We start from the raw sequence: 15,698 nt of genomic DNA, 5'->3' as shown, positions 1-15,698 counted from the left end.
GTGTAACTTCTGTGAAAACAGTGGGTGCCTCCAGTGATGCCACCCTAAACATCAGGATGATTTACACCTTTTAGAAAGCCAAGGACTGAATTTAAAGATGTAGACATTTAAGGTCCTGCAGTGTCTGCTTTTTGATTCCTGGGTTCAGCCCAGTGTCTAGACCTAGGTGCACACACTGTCAGTGCAAACCATGTCAGTGCCTCGAGGAATTTGACTGCACACTGAGTGCAGAGTACTTGGATGCACTGCAGTGACCTCACTGCAGGTGCAGTGACCTCAAAGAAAGCACCAGGGGAATGGAGAAGGTTGGAGTAAGTTCTAAATCCAATGCACAAAAATACCTTATCCACAGCTGTAGGAAAGAACTTTTTCACTCAGACCAATGGCCATGAGATAAAAGCACAAATGAAGCATAATTTAAAAATCAGTTCTGCAGTGTAGTTTTATCTATTTTGCTTGCAATTACTTTACTAAGGAAATACTGCTTTAAAAAATAGTGGTTTTGAAGATGTGTTCATCCTAGTAGCTTGCATCCTGAAATAATCAGTCTTGTTGCTCCTCTTTCTCAGCAATACATTCTAAAGGAAATAAAGTTGTAAGAGCTGTTCATACTAAACCCTTGCTCTTGTCAAATGGCAGTAGCCCATTTAGGACTGCTCCTGTTCAGCTGGAAGACTCCTTTTACTTTCAGTAGGATGCAGAACCAAATTCCTATTACAGCCTTTTGTGACAACAGACACACTTGCCAAAGGTAATGATTAATGCTATTTTTCCAGCAATCTTTGCTATTCTGTAAATTCCTAAGACCTTTTTAACCTTTCCATAGAATTCAAAAAGGAAAGTAGAATGGAGTGAGATTTTTCATTAACGGTATATAAAGTTAGAAATAGACAAGCCAAAGTAATTTTCAGCCTCAAGTCATTGTTATATATGCATCATAAAATCAGCAAAAAAACTACGAATCTCATGCCATTTTTTTATTCATTTAAATTTATTTTTTATTTTTCTTTTCAGTAGCCTTAGCCACCTATGGTTTCCAAACTATGGGAAACTTGCAGAACATTGTCACCTTTTTGGATAGCAGGTTTTTTCCTAAATTTCATCCAACATTCATCTGAATTCATAAATCATTCACTTTTCTATTCACCCATGTCAGCAGGATGACCCCAGTCATCATGTCTCAGGCTGGAAGCTGAACATTTTCATTCACAGTCAGTAGTTAAAAATGCTGTTTGCTCCAAGTCTACTGATCTGCCTCTAAAGAGAACAGCACTCAAGTGCAAGTACTGAAGTCGTGTTCCAACTGACAAAGAACTACTCAATATTTTGCAGCTAGTGCTGAGACAGTAAGGAAGTAAAGAATACAAAGATCACAAGGCAACAGACTGCAAATCACTTGAATCATATTTTGAGTGGTGTATTATGGTAACCTATAAATAACTAATTGCATAAAATTGCTTTAGTTCCTGGATGGCAGCTTTAATTAAAAGCACCGAAGACATTTAGAAGTTTAGAAATGGATGGCATGCAATTTGCCCTTTTAGCACCATAAAATGGTAATTAACCAATTTGATTCACTTCTTCCTATTAAAAGTTTTATGAGAATCACAAGTTCCTTCTAAATACAGTTGTTCTTCAGCAGAAGGTGGCATTCTCTTTTATCCATCCTCACCAGTAGCTGTAGATGTTGTTTTAAAAATTCTTCAGAAGTTTAATTAGAAGTTTTCAATATAGAATGCTCATTTGTAACTTTTCAGCTCAGCAAAAAGTGTAAAGTAGAATTTCTAGAAATGGGCAACATGTAATTCTAGCTACTCTTTATTGACATGTTTGAAAAGGATTTGTTCACAAAAAAAGCTTCTCTTAGAATGCAAGTGTGGGGTATGATATGGGATAAAAAAGAAAATATCTTAGTAGGGCATTTACTATATTACTTTTAATCCATATTTTACCACTATAAGGTTAACTCCTGAAATGCCAAAATTTCTAGACTGAATTATCATATGTATTTTGAATTTATAGCTATGATAGCTACACAAAAAGCAGTTGGTTTGCTTTCTGAGTGCTATTTGCATTTATGATGGTGTATGTATGTGCTCTAAGGCAGAGCTGTGAAGGGAAATAACCCTTTAACCAAAACTCTGGAGAGCAAATAACAGGAGAGGTTGTAGTTGTTTATCATGGGTACCCAGCTCCTGTACTAATTATTATTTGTTGGAGAAAGCAGTTACAAAAAGGAAAACTTTCTGCTTAGTCTTTCTAGTAATAATACTTAGTCACCACATTTGACAGCAGTACTGGCAGTTAATTTTTAATGTTAGTTAACAGAATTCAAATGGTACTGATTAAAAGACCTCTGAGTGTTATAAATATTGCTCCAAAATGTCTGCATGTAAATCCACTGGAGATAGATCTTCATAAAAACTACTGTTTCACATTCAGGTACAAAATTCAGCCCTATGTAGGACATTCCCAGGACTAAAATAATGACCAAACTAGTCCTGCAGCATGAGCATGTCACTGAGCAAGACTGATACTCAGCTCTGAGTCAAACAATGAGACTAAATCCTGGCACCGATTTATTTTGTCCTTACCCAGCCATCGGTTTTTAATGAGCAATCTGTATGTAAGCAGGGTAAGTCTGTCATATGTGCAATAGGTCATAGGTCCCTTTAGTGCCCAAAGACATTATCATTTGGGCATAGAATTTAGTGTTACAGTTCCTTAAAAAAAGAAAAACAGAAGCAGACCCAGAGCCTGATACAAAGTACGTCTCCTTCTCTGGAAAAAAAAAAATTTACCTTTCTTACTCACTCAAGGGTTGAGCAGTGCTCCCACTTGCACTCAAGTGCAATTCATTATCCTCAGCATGTGCATGTTTCCTCCCCCAGTTCCTTGGTGATTAAAGCACAATTGCTGTGCTGTGTGTGATTTGATTCTGCATTACACTGTACGTCAGAAAAGGATTAAAGTAAGCTCTTGGAGTACAGATTATATGTAGCATCATGTAAGATGTGAAAGGAGCATTAATGATTCCAACTCTAATGAGTAAATTGGGACAGTTTAGCCACCGATCTGTATTGTTTTCCAGTGGATGCTTTATGTAGGGTATTTGTCAACAACACTTAAATGCATAAGTAATTTTTTCAAGTAGGTAAAGTTGTGTTGTTTTACTGGAGAGTCATAAGCTCTGGAAGCAGTAGGTCATGGCTGAACATCTATACAGTCAGTGGTACTTGAAGAAACTGGCTTATTAGGGAGTACCAGGAATTTAGTGCAAATACTGAAGAGATGGTTTTATTTATGCCATTGCACTGGCATATGTCCTTCCCTTGCAGGCAAGTTGCTTTTCTGCAGCGGCTGGAGGGCTAGAAACACTAGAAACATTAAAAGATCCTTGATTTTCTTATATAGTCTTTTCTTATATAGTGTTTGAAATCCATTCAACAACACAGCTCAGTAGCTTTATTTCATTGCAGCATAATTTTTGATTTTTATATAATGGAGGGTTTGCAGCCAACAGAGCCATCTGTTCTCAGGCAAATTGCGCAAAACAGAAGATGCACTTGCCCTGGTGACAGATCCTGGCCTTGTGTTGTCTGTGCTGTGGATCTGATCCAGCTGAGAAGCAAAGCTCACCATGCAGCACTTCCCCTCTGCAAAGGCAGGCTCAGACACAGCCCATTGCTGCCCTTCCCACCCACAGCAGGTTTCTCATTTCAGCTTGTGAAGCGCACTGGAAAGCAAATCAGATCCCATCTAATGTCACTACGTGATGCAGGATCAGTGATAGAGCTACAAGGGCCCATCTCTTCCCAAAGCTGGAGCACACATGTCACCCCTGACCCCAAAACAAACCTCTTTGCTTCTCAGTCTCACTCTTTACCTCAGCTCACCTTCAGCCTTTTGGGTTTGGACTTCTCAGGAGCAGATGACAGCCAGGAGCTTGCCAGTCATTCTGGAGTTTCCAAAGGTACAGTTACTTTCTAATTAAAGAGTGAAGATCCTCTGAGGGAGCCAGTACCAAGGAGTCACGATTTATGAGCTCGCAGGCTGGCAGGGAGTCAGGCTCTGAGACTGTCTGCTCCTCTTTCAGCCTTTTTATAACCTTCCAGTTTTACCCAGCTGACCTATCCAGCCCACACCAGATGATTTTAGTTCTCCAGGTGACATCTGTCCTGCAGAACCTTCAGCCATCTCACATAATGAGGAGATATAGCCTAGCCCTTTACCCTGGGCACTTAGCAGTCCATGGGCACTTTTTGTCCTGGGTGGAGGAGGTGACAGGATGGTGAACACCCTCCTCTAAGGGCATTTCACAGCCAGATGGACACATTGCATTGGTAATTTAAAGAATTAGTTTCAACTCCCAACACTGTGCTGATAACCTGAGAGCTGGATGCAGTAGGGAGTGTTGCATACTAAAGTTAACTTAACTGCTGTGGCTTTTGGATTTTTTATGTGGTGATACCCTCAGAACGTTGTGGTCATACCGTCAGACCTTTGCAAAGTGCCTGAACATCCCCTGTGGTGAAGCGGCACCGCAGAACCAGTCATGGGCAGTTTGTCTTGGGAGCCTGCCCCAGGGTGTTAACACTGCAAGAGAAAGCATATTACACTCAGTTATGTGTGCAACTCAAACTCAATCCCCTGGCATTTCCAGCTGCCAGGTAAAGATATGTTTAGGGGCTTGGAGACACCATCACCCCCTCTTCCCAGCCCTGAGATGCATGCCCTGCATCGGGGTTTCCTGGTCTTGCCTTTTCCCCCCAGACTGCTTAATCTCCCTTTCTTCCAGCTGTAACTGCTCCCATATATCAAACAAAAAAACCTCAAGTACAAGGAGTTGGGGTTGGAAGCTGAGGAAATTCAGTTGGAGGCTATTTTTCTTTTTAATGGCATGTGGAATTACTGTATGGGATCCTAAACTGGCCTGCAGACAGGTATTTTGTAAACTCAGAGTACATACAGCCTTCAGTTGTGCTAAATGCAGGGGACAAAAATCAAGAACCATATAAGCCACTGTCCAGACCATCTGTTCAAGTCCTCTGCCTTTCATTTCTGTGTAGCAGAACATAAATTCATTATTAAAATAGCTTGGCTGTGCACAGCAGCTGCTGTAATTGCAAAGTTATGCAACTTTAAATGGGAAATTAGGAAGTAGTTTAAAGCAAGAAATTGAGCGGTTTTGGTAGAAATGATTTCACAAGTCTAACATGAATCGAAGTGCTCTTCTAGTTATATTTTCAATATTTGAGGGAAATAAGATCTTACAGTTCCAATTGAATGCAGGAAGAGCTGCAGGGGAGCTGTTAGACTGGGGCAGAACAGAACAGGGCTGGGCATGAGTTGTGGCATAAGGTACTGGGTGGGAGACAGCAAACCTTCCATTCCTCAGTTTCCCCACTGAAATACAGAGGACCATGACTTTTCCTGTGCAGAGCCCTGGCATTGGAGTTCCATCCCTGGCTTTTGAGTTCCATCCCTCCTGTGCAGTGCAGTGCAGTGCTGCAGGAGCTGCTGCAGATCCAGGAGTGGGAGAACCTGCACCAGCTGATGACCACAGCTGTCATGAGCCTGGTTCCAGTGCACGACCATCATTTTGGGCAGCACTGCACTGTGATCCATCCTGCAGCACAGCTGCTCCTTCTGCCTGCTGAGCGGAGCCTGGTCTGCACCACTTGTATGTACAGCCCCTATCAGAACGTGTCTCTTTGGCCTTCTGTGGGTTCTTCCTTGCTCAGACACTCTCATCATTCAGAGAGGACAGCAGTTTAAAAATTGTCTGTACATAAGAATGAAGAAAGTGAAATGGAAATTAAAACAAATCAACTTTGTTGGATGACTTTTTAGAAAAGCTAGTATTGCCCACTTGGTGATAGACATTAAGTTGTTGAAAAGTTTCGTTCTCTGTATGTAAAATTGCATTAAAAGCAAAGCCTCTGCTCTTTTGTTTTGTTTCATCCTCACATGTTCCCTCTTTAAGTCAAAACTAATCTGATAGATGGGTATGAACTTTCCATATACAGTTTGTATAAGCCTCAAATAGTAATGGGTGGGGGGAAAATCGTACTTTTTCAAATCAGCAGATTTTTGTAGTCTAAGAAGAGAGGAAACATTTTAAGCTGATACTTTTTAATCAAGATAATACCAGCACTAACACTCTCTTTACCCTTCTTCTTCATCCAGGTATCACTGTAGATAAGCATGGATTTATTTACTTCGTTGATGGTACAATGATACGGAAAATTGATGAGAATGGTGTGATCACAACAATAATAGGTTCAAATGGCCTCACATCAACCCAGCCATTGAGCTGTGACTCTGGGATGGACATCACTCAGGTAGACACCTCGTTTTTATGTGTTGTCACTTTGATACACATTGTAGAGACAGATCACTTACTGTCTTGTACCAAGATTGTATATCGAATATGCTGGATGAGTCAGATAATTCTGAATGGCACCATATGGAGTAGTTCTTCCACTCACATGATCATTTTAAGGTGTATAAATGGAAAACCACGCTTGATTTTTTTCCCAGGAGATGGCCTGTGAATATATAGAGAATATATATACATTCTTAGGTAAAGAATACAAACTGCTTTAAAAAGTTACTTGCCACTCCAAGATAGATCTTCTCAGAAGATAATCAGAAGTTTAAAGTGCTTTCCTTTAGTCCAGCATTCAGACTGATTTGCTTGAACTAGTAAATGGGAAAAAAAGAGATATTCTGTTTACGTCTAATTCTAACACTGTTCTAAGTCATGGAGGAGCATTAGAATAAGTAATTACACAGCAGCAATATTGTGGTGAAACTATTGCATTTCGCTTTCTCAAAATGCTTTTCAGTTCTTATGTCAAGAGAAAAAAAAGAATAGTGAAAGAAATAGGAATAAAAGAAAGAACTTATCACATCTCTCATTTATGCTAAAAAAGAAATATGGATAATCATGGAGAAACATAAATGGTACTCTTGGCTAGTCAGTGAGCCATACCTACAGACAGCACAAGGAAGGACTTGGCCTTTGCCAAGAAATAATTGAATTAATCAGCTTCAAAACAGGGGAGAAGCTGTACTTGAAAAAATCTTGAGGCATTCAAGTGACATACTAAGCTATTATGGACTGTATAAGCTAATAACCAGGATCAGGTTAATTTTTCATTTCATTTTCTCCCTGCCCTTTCCTCTGTCCTTCACAACTGGAGAATCACAGTTAAAATTCAATGCATATCAATGGTAAGAGCTTGTTGCTTATTTCTGAGTAGATTTTGAGTAATAGCAAATGACTGTGGTCTTGCATTCACATACCTGAAGAATGTGGGGTCAGTGTTTTGGTTAGTTCTTATGAAAGAAGGGTCAAATGAAGGGATCTAATGCTGCTATTGCAGAAGCACTGAGAGATTTTCTTACTAGAATCAGAACAGGGAGAAGTGTCTGTGTTCCATTTCATGTGTCACCAAATCACAGAATTCTTACGGTTGGAAGGGACCTCTGGAGATCACCCAATCCAACACCCCTGCCAAGGCAGGGTTAGCTGGGGGAGGCAACACAGGAATGCATCCAGGGAGTTTGGATGTCTCCAGAGAGGAAGACTCCATGAGCTCCCTGGGAGGTGTTCCAGTGCTCTGCCACACTCACCAGAAAGAACTTCTTCCTCATGTTGAGCTGAAACTCCTTTCTCTTTTGTGTGTGTAGTGTTTCAGTGAACCCTATGTGTTTGCAAACGTGGGGAGAGATACCTCAACCTCCCTGTTCTAAGACAGAGAGGCCTTTGTATTCTCTCAGGTCCAGTTAATGTGTAATTATTCCATATAAAGCAGAACAGGGTCAACTGGCTTAGTTGTGCTAAACCCAAACTTAAATTAGCCTGGTAATTTTAGGATTAAACAGCTTCTGGGCACCTTGGCTCTTGCTCTGGCCCCTTGCCCCTGTCCTGCAGGTGCTGAGCAGCAGCTGGCAGGCAGCAGCATTCCCACTGCACTGCTGCCCACCAGCTGGTAGGAGCTGTGCTTCATGGAGCCCACAGCTGCCTGCAGCACATGCACTCGTTTCTTGGATACATCTAACAACTGCCTGGGGCACTCCTGACCAGATCAGGTATCTCTGAGGTCAGGGAAGGGTGCCAGGTGCAGCATCTGCTCCCTGCCTTCTCCTTCTGGATCTGCGCTCTCAGGCTCTACAAATAATTGCTTTATTTGCCTAATGTAATATGTGCTGTGTATTTGTGTTCAAATTTTTGCTGATTTTGCTCAGTAAGAAAGTGTCTCAGTACATCTCAAATAGGGAGTTTTAATTGTTTTCATTTCCTTTTGAAAAATGCAACTCCCCGTTAGCAAATAAGTCTCAGCAAGGGGTCTGGCAAATTTAGAAATAAAATTATTTCTTTATTAAATTAAAACTGAATTTTAAAAGTAAACGTTTGGGGCTGAAATCAAATGTGCTAAATTTGTAAAGTAGATTTAAATAGCCCTGAAATCTTAGTTCTTCATAGGTTGGCTACTTGCCAGTAACCAGTTTCATTTACCCCACCCTACAACATAGTCACAATGCCATATGCCATGGAGGATGGGCTTCTGCAAAGTTATAGGTAAGAAAAAAGAAGTCATAGAGCAAATCATTCTTCATTCATCTGGGGTACAGTCTCCTTTTCACAGAAGCAGGAATAAACCTTTTTTTTTTCATGAACACTTCAGGTATTTCCATGCTACAAGAAAATATGGCTGCATATCTTGCAAAAATTTTCAATTTTGTCAGTATTGTGAGAAACTAAGACATGGCCTTACCCCTAAATTGAAATAGTCTTCAATTAAATTGTGAATGCATGACAGTAAATATTCTAAAAAACGTAATAAATTACGGCTTATAAAGATGTCCCTAAAAAGTGGCCAGTCTCATTTTCTAAGGGTAGGAATACTATATAATTTTCTGTGTATTTTTCACTGGTAAGTGAAGTCACAAAGTAGACACTGCAACATGAAGCCTTTGGAAGCATTTCTTGTTTGGAGGATTTGTTTTGAGGGGGTTTAAGTAAACCTCTTTATTGAAATGTTTCACAAAATCCACACCTTTGAGGTATTTCACATACACAGTAAATCATACTGTATGAAATAAATACCAAGAATGCATGTTCTGAAAAGTAACTGTATCAAATTTGCTCAATCATCTTCTAAAACTGTTGCTGATAGCCAGAGAAGCCTATGAAATAATCACACCCCCTTGAAGTCAAGCATGTTAATCTGGAATTATATCAATGAAAATAATAGAATGATATTGTCACTTAGAAACAAGTGTATATCCTTGCAAGACTGCTGAGTTTATTCCAGAATGGCATAAACATAAATGAAAAATGCATTTGGCCCATCTCCACTTAAATTAGTTTTTGGCAAAGTTACAAATGACATTTAAATCAAGAGAATGTGGGTTGCTCACAAATTGTGTATTTAGAGAGACTTATGAAATAGGTTAATAAAATCATCTCTCAAAGCTAAATTTGTTCTGACAGTAAAATCAACAACTTGCCCAAAATCAGTATTTCTTAATTTACTGAAGTACAAAAATGTACTCTTGGAGTAAATATGTAGCGTAACTGTCTATTGCAAACACCACCATAAATGACAAGCTGTAGCTTTAAGGCATTCACTTTAATAAATGAGTTGATTATGAAAGCATTTAATCATTTCTTCCAATATCAGTTCTCATGGTATTATTCTTGGTAATCATTATGTGTTTGTTATTTACCACCTCCTCCTTCTTAAGCATAATATTCTGCATTCATAACCAGGGGAAGAAAGGACAGATGGGGCTGAAAAGATTATAGGTTGTGGCATATAAATGACCAAGCTCTAATTACTTTGATCTCATACTTCACTGGGGGGATTTTAATCTGAATTTAGAAGGAAAGGGACACTCAGTTGAACTGTTTGTATGGTACACCAGCATTCTCAGTACTGTTTCAGCCTGTTCAGAACTTGGATGACTTTTCTTCTCTGCACAGATCATTTCAGTGTTCTTCAATTAGTTAATAGAGCAAACCTAAAGAAAATGGCTCTTCAGAGCTATGCATGTGAATGTCTGTGTGGATGTGCTCAACACTCACTATTGATGCCAGGAGCTCAGCAGACGCCTATGTGGTCATGAGCCACAACAGGAGTGCCAAGGGAAGGGGCTTGGATGGAGAGAGAAAGAAAAGAGATGGGATCATCATTCAGTTTCACTGCCTGATGGCTTTGGGCTGGATCCTTGTCTAGACCAGAGGCCTCTCTGGATTGTTTTTATCTCACAGGTACACACTCTCTTCATGTTTGCACATCCCTAGGGTACTCTGATATTTTTTAGCTAGTTTACTAATAGCAGCTGAGAGCACATTGTGTGCATATGTGTCTGTCTGTCTGTCAGTATTCTCCTCCTCACAGTAAATTAAAAGCTTTGGCTAATTTTAAACAAATTTGTAGAGAAACACGCACCTTCACAGCAATTAAATTCCTACATGTTCCATAAAAAATATTAGTCCAGCTGGAGGACAGAAACCTAAAGTGCCCTTTCAAAAGGAAATATTGCAGCATAAGCTTTCTTTTATTAAGCTCCAGAGATTCTACTCAGGATGTAATAAATGCCCCATTCACAGGAAAACTTCATTTTGTGGTTGGATCTTATTAAACTCCCAAGCCACTCAGCCATGCGACAGAAGTCCTTAGGAAACCAGACTTCATCAGATCCAGTGTTCTTGGAAGTTATATTGACATTGTGGGAGTTTTTGTGTGAAAGTAAAAACACTACAGCTCATCTTGAGTGATAAGCTTTGCTGTTCTGCCTCCAATGCTACAGTGAAAGCTGAGGAGAGAATTAGCAGATATTTCTACCATCTTGCAATTTCATCCTGTATCTTTCCTCCCATGAGAAATATGTGGGCTGAATTTCCACTGCTCCAAACCACAAGTCATTTATATCTGTGTGAGTGGCTGCAGGTATTATTTGGGAGCTGTTTAAACCAATCTCAAGCACAGTCACTGCAAATATAGAGACCAAACATTTGCAAGTCAACAGAAAATGAATCCCAAGAGCTTTTTCTTTGCCTGTAACTGCGGTCTTGTTCTTGTGCTTATGTCAGTCCCACTAGGCACGAGTCTGTGCCAAAGCAATAGCTCCGACCTGATTGATGGTGTTAATAACTGTCACTGCTGTGTTCCAAAATGAAAGGTCTGCTTTGAAGACTTTTTCTTGACATTTGCACTTCATCAGCCTTTGTTCAGCAGTTCTCCATGTGAGGGAACCATCTATATTGTGTTGCTTCACATAAACTTCAGTGACACTGCAAAATGTTTTGCTCCCTTATAAAAATGTGACAGTGTTACTTACGTAGGCAATTTGCTTGCACAGGTCAAATTAAAAGGCAGAATTCTAGAGCAGGGTTTAAAGGGGACCCATGCGTGGCAGGAATGTTGTGTCCTGGACAACCTGCTTTGAATGATGGAGAAGAGGGGAGAGGGTAATAAGTGATGCTGTTGATGACCTACTTGAAATAGTGAAGCGAGAGACAGACTGCTGGGAAGCAGGAGTGAGATGAGCAGAATTGCTTGAAAATGTATTATATATCTCAAAAATGCAAACGCTGACATTGCTCCCGCAGTCACAAGTGCTGCAGGCGCTCCCCAGCAGCATCTGCACAGGCACAATATGCTTCAGTGGCATTGTGGAAGCCTTTTGAGCAGAACAAAAAGCTCCCAGGACATGGTGACCTCGCTTGAAAGCAGCAATGAGGGTCTGCTCATCGGAGCAAGCACAGCCTGAACAGAACTTTGACTGGGTACGTTTGGAGGAAGGAAAGAAAAATGTGAAAGACAAAAATATGATCTGATGACCGGGTGAGACCAGGGGAAGCGAGCTGCCAGCAAAAACCAAATTGATTCTAGGCTGAAGTACTTCTAAGCCAGGTTGAGAATAGAATATTGCAGGGCAACTGCAATATTACATGAGGTTGATTAATTAATTAGTATTGTAGGTCAGAACACACACCATTGCTTTAGATATTTCTCTACGTACCTGCCATTATAAACTGCATTCTTGTAAAAGCAGAAAGAAGAAAAGGCATCTTTTAATATTAGATGCACAATTCTAATTGTGCCATCAGAAAGGGACAACTGAGTTTTCACTGCAGCAAAGTATTGTAGAACTACTCCCGTTCTTCCTTTCCTTTTAGTCCTCTACCTGTGTCTTTTGATACATTATTCTAGCTGTGAGCAATTAATGCAGCATAAATATTCCAAACTGCTGAACAAAAGCACACAAAGCAGAAATTACAATTTATAGACCCTTTTATTTTATTTGTGAACTTCCCTTACAGAAGCCTTTCAGGCTTTTTTCTTTTTAGAAAAGAACTCTATTTTTTTTTGTGTCTTGCTGGATGAAGGAACCCACAAAGCTGTTATTTTTTTTCAAAATGGAGTCGTCTTGTTCTCTGATTCTTTTTACTCTACTGCTTAATTTCATGTTCTTTCTTCTCTGGCTTTGCTGGAGTGGAAGTTGTGGCCCCAGCAAAGCCAGCAACTGTTCTGCCACTGACTTCAGTGGAACCAGGACTTTGCCAAGCTTAATTGAAAGGGTAGTGAGAGGTGAGTGTGCAGTAAGGAGCAACTGTATCTCACAAGAAAGTATGTGCTTCTGAGAAATAGACTAGAACAGGTCTTCACTGAGGCATTTTCAAACCTTTTCAAAAATGAGGTGTCCCTCCAATTAATTAAGTGTTACTCTTCAGAAACTGTAAGTCTATACAAAATTGTTCCAGCCATAATAGCATATGCAGGAACAAGCAGTCAGTAGCATTCACACTTCGAAGCAAAACCAAGCTGAAAGCCTTTTAAAAAAAGGATCTTCAGGTATAAGGGCAAATATCTTTTCCCAGGGGTACAGGATCAGCTAAGTAGCCTCTCTTCAACAGAAGCTGAGAGAAAAGAGGATTAGAACCTCAGCTGAAAAAAAGTCTGAGAGCTCGTAAATCAAACTTGTAGGTGTACAATGTCATTTTTTGAATATCAGACAGAAAGCAGACTGGGTTTGTCAGAACTAATTTATATTCCAATCAAATTATTCCATCACTGAATTTGAAATTAGTCATAGACACAAGATAGCATCTGATGAAGTCATACTGCAATTTCTCCCTTAAAGCCCAAATATTCTGTTTGTATTGAGCACATGCAAAACAGCAATTTGTTTCAATTAGCTGCCATAAATAATCCATTATGACTGAGTAAAAGACTATGTACATTTTAATGAACTCTCCAGCCCTTGCATCCTTTCCTTTGATTGTTGAGGCAGAATTAGACACCTGATGGGGAAGTGAAGGAGACTCTGCTCATGACTTCCCTTTTACTTCCTGCTACATAGACACAGGTTTTAATTCTTTCTGCAAGACTTTGTTTCTAATAAGCAACTGCAAGAAGGAAAAATCTTCTGTAAGAATTGGATGGCTGGTGAGAAGGAAGCTCCGCCCTGAGTCCAGGTGCTCTCAGATGCATCCTTCCAGCTAGAAGAAACCTCCACACTCACCAAATGCTGCCTGCACATGCACAAAGCCCCTGCACATTACCATCCACCAGCTCATCCAAGCTGCCCTGCCACCCCCAGACTTTGTCCAGCTCACCCACCACCCATGTCATACTGCCCAGCTCCACAAACTTCTGACTCTGTCTTACCACCTGGGGAATGGGTTCCCAGATGAGAAGCCTGTCTTATTTTGGGCTTTCCTGTAAGGCTTTCATGAGCAACCACCTTCTCTCAAAGCTCCACCTTTTATTCCATATGTGCAAGTAGCCTTTGATTATCTCTCTTATCTAAATATGGTTTCATTACAATGGAGTAAAGTGGATCAGTTATTTTTGGCAGAAAATTATTATCTCTACTGTGTTGAATTGCACTGCAGAAAATGTTCAGTACAACTTTGTCAGACTGGTGGGAGTCTGCAATGTGTTGAGATACATTGGTTACTACATCTGTCTTTTTTCATCTGTTGCAGAGACATAATGGACAAAATGTAAGTATGAAGGAGATGCTGACACCTAATCTATTATCTATATATGCATATTTGACTGTGTCTATATACATGCAGGTGTGTGTGGTTTCTCCCTACACTGCAGAGCTACCATAACTAACCACATAGTGAAAGCTGGTCCCTGCCCTCCTGGGCTCCAAGCCCCAAGTCAGTCTGCTGAGAAGAGAATGTGGGTGTTGAAGGGAACATGCGAAGCCAAGCCAAGCAGGCAATGCCCCTCCTTTTGTTTTAACCCAGTGGTTCATCCCCATCCACTGGCAAGGTTTGCCTGTGATTTAAGAAGCAGCTATTTTGATGGAGGCGGTTCTTACTTTAGCTGGTTTTTTTTAAATTGTCAGGGCTGGAACTGTGTGCATGTTGCTTTCCTCCTCTCACCAAGCAGTCCTTCACATATTTACGGGCCAAAGGACCTCCCACAGATGTAACAGGTTTTTTGTGTTATGAAGTGAATAACAGTAATGACTGAGCTCTGTGTGGAGCTGTCTTTACTGCCTCTGTTCCAAACTTTTCAGATTACACACTGTATTCCAGTTTGGCCATTTGGAAATGTTGCACAGCTATTTTTTAGGGAGGGGGCCAGGGGAGTGATAACCAAATGGTTGTCACAAGTCTGGAGTTTGAGGGCAGGTTTGAGGGCACCAGAGATGATCTGTCCTGCAGAGATGTCACACACTGCAGGGGTAGAAATTCTAGCAGTGGCTTGGTCAGAGTAAGTACCATGGCAGGAGCTGCAGCCTGGGCAGTGACAGCTAAGAATGCCTGATTTCATCTCTCCATGATACCATGTTTGCTGCAGCATCTTTTCTACCATTGGCTGTGCCAAGGGAAAAAATAATGAAAAGACACTGTGTCAGTGGAGGAAAAAAATTGTAAATGTCAGGACAGAAATGGGTTCTACCCATTTGTAGTGTGCCACAGAGAGGGTGTTCTTAAATCTGTGCATGATGGAGTTCAGGTCACAGAGAGCTGCAAACAGAATGATAGATGTTTTATACAGTATGTTACTCTGACAATAGCACATTTACAAACAAATTAGTTAAAAGTGTCTGAAGGACATTCAGCTTTTATAAACAGGGCCTCATCTCCAGCTGAGAGCTTCCTTTGGGATGAGTATGGCATGCAAAACGATACACTGCCTTGGAGAATAAATTTATGAAGTTTAGCAATGTAGATCACATTGCAGGAAATCATAAATGTCTGAACATCACTCAATAGCCATTCAATCAACTGCTCAAAGCAAAATGGGAAACTGAGCAGTGTGTAGTTGTCTCCAGTGAGAACCAGGCAAAGTCATGATATGATGAAAAACCCTTTAAGTCCTCCATCCATATGTGCTACATTTTTATTCCTTTTTTCTTGCCACTTCAGAATTAAAATTCTTTGTCATATCAATAAAAACAATGTGATTTTTGCTACCCTGAGCTATAAGTGCGTTGGGTGGCTCACGAAAGGTGTGCCAAAAATTTAGGGAATCATAAGAGTTCCAATGGTTGAAACTTGTATAAGTAGTCTAGTCCTAAGGAACTAATTTCATTGTGAAACTATTTTTGTATGCTTTCAGTCAGTGAGAAGGATTTATGCTATTTCCTTTTTTTTTTTTTTGTATTTGGTTTGAAGGAATAAGGAGGAGATTTAAAAGGACATTTCTAGA

The 15,698-nt window shown here is 40.3% G+C and overlaps 1 protein-coding gene across 1 annotated transcript in view; it reads left to right on the top strand.

Annotated features, from left to right (window-relative positions):
* Positions 1 to 15,698, top strand: part of TENM1 (teneurin transmembrane protein 1) — a 781,733-nt gene that overhangs the window by 730,457 nt on the left and 35,578 nt on the right. The window contains exon 24 of the mRNA XM_014306575.2: positions 6,190 to 6,344. Within this exon, the coding sequence (XP_014162050.1) occupies positions 6,190 to 6,344 (155 nt within the window). The remainder of the gene's footprint in view (positions 1 to 6,189; positions 6,345 to 15,698) is intronic.

The sequence above is a fragment of the Geospiza fortis genome, unplaced genomic scaffold, assembly GCF_000277835.1.
Source record: "Geospiza fortis unplaced genomic scaffold, GeoFor_1.0 scaffold157, whole genome shotgun sequence".
Taxonomy (NCBI): Eukaryota; Metazoa; Chordata; class Aves; order Passeriformes; family Thraupidae; genus Geospiza; species Geospiza fortis.
The sequence above is the reverse complement of the archived record's forward strand: the minus strand, read 5'-3'. Positions and strand labels throughout refer to the sequence as shown.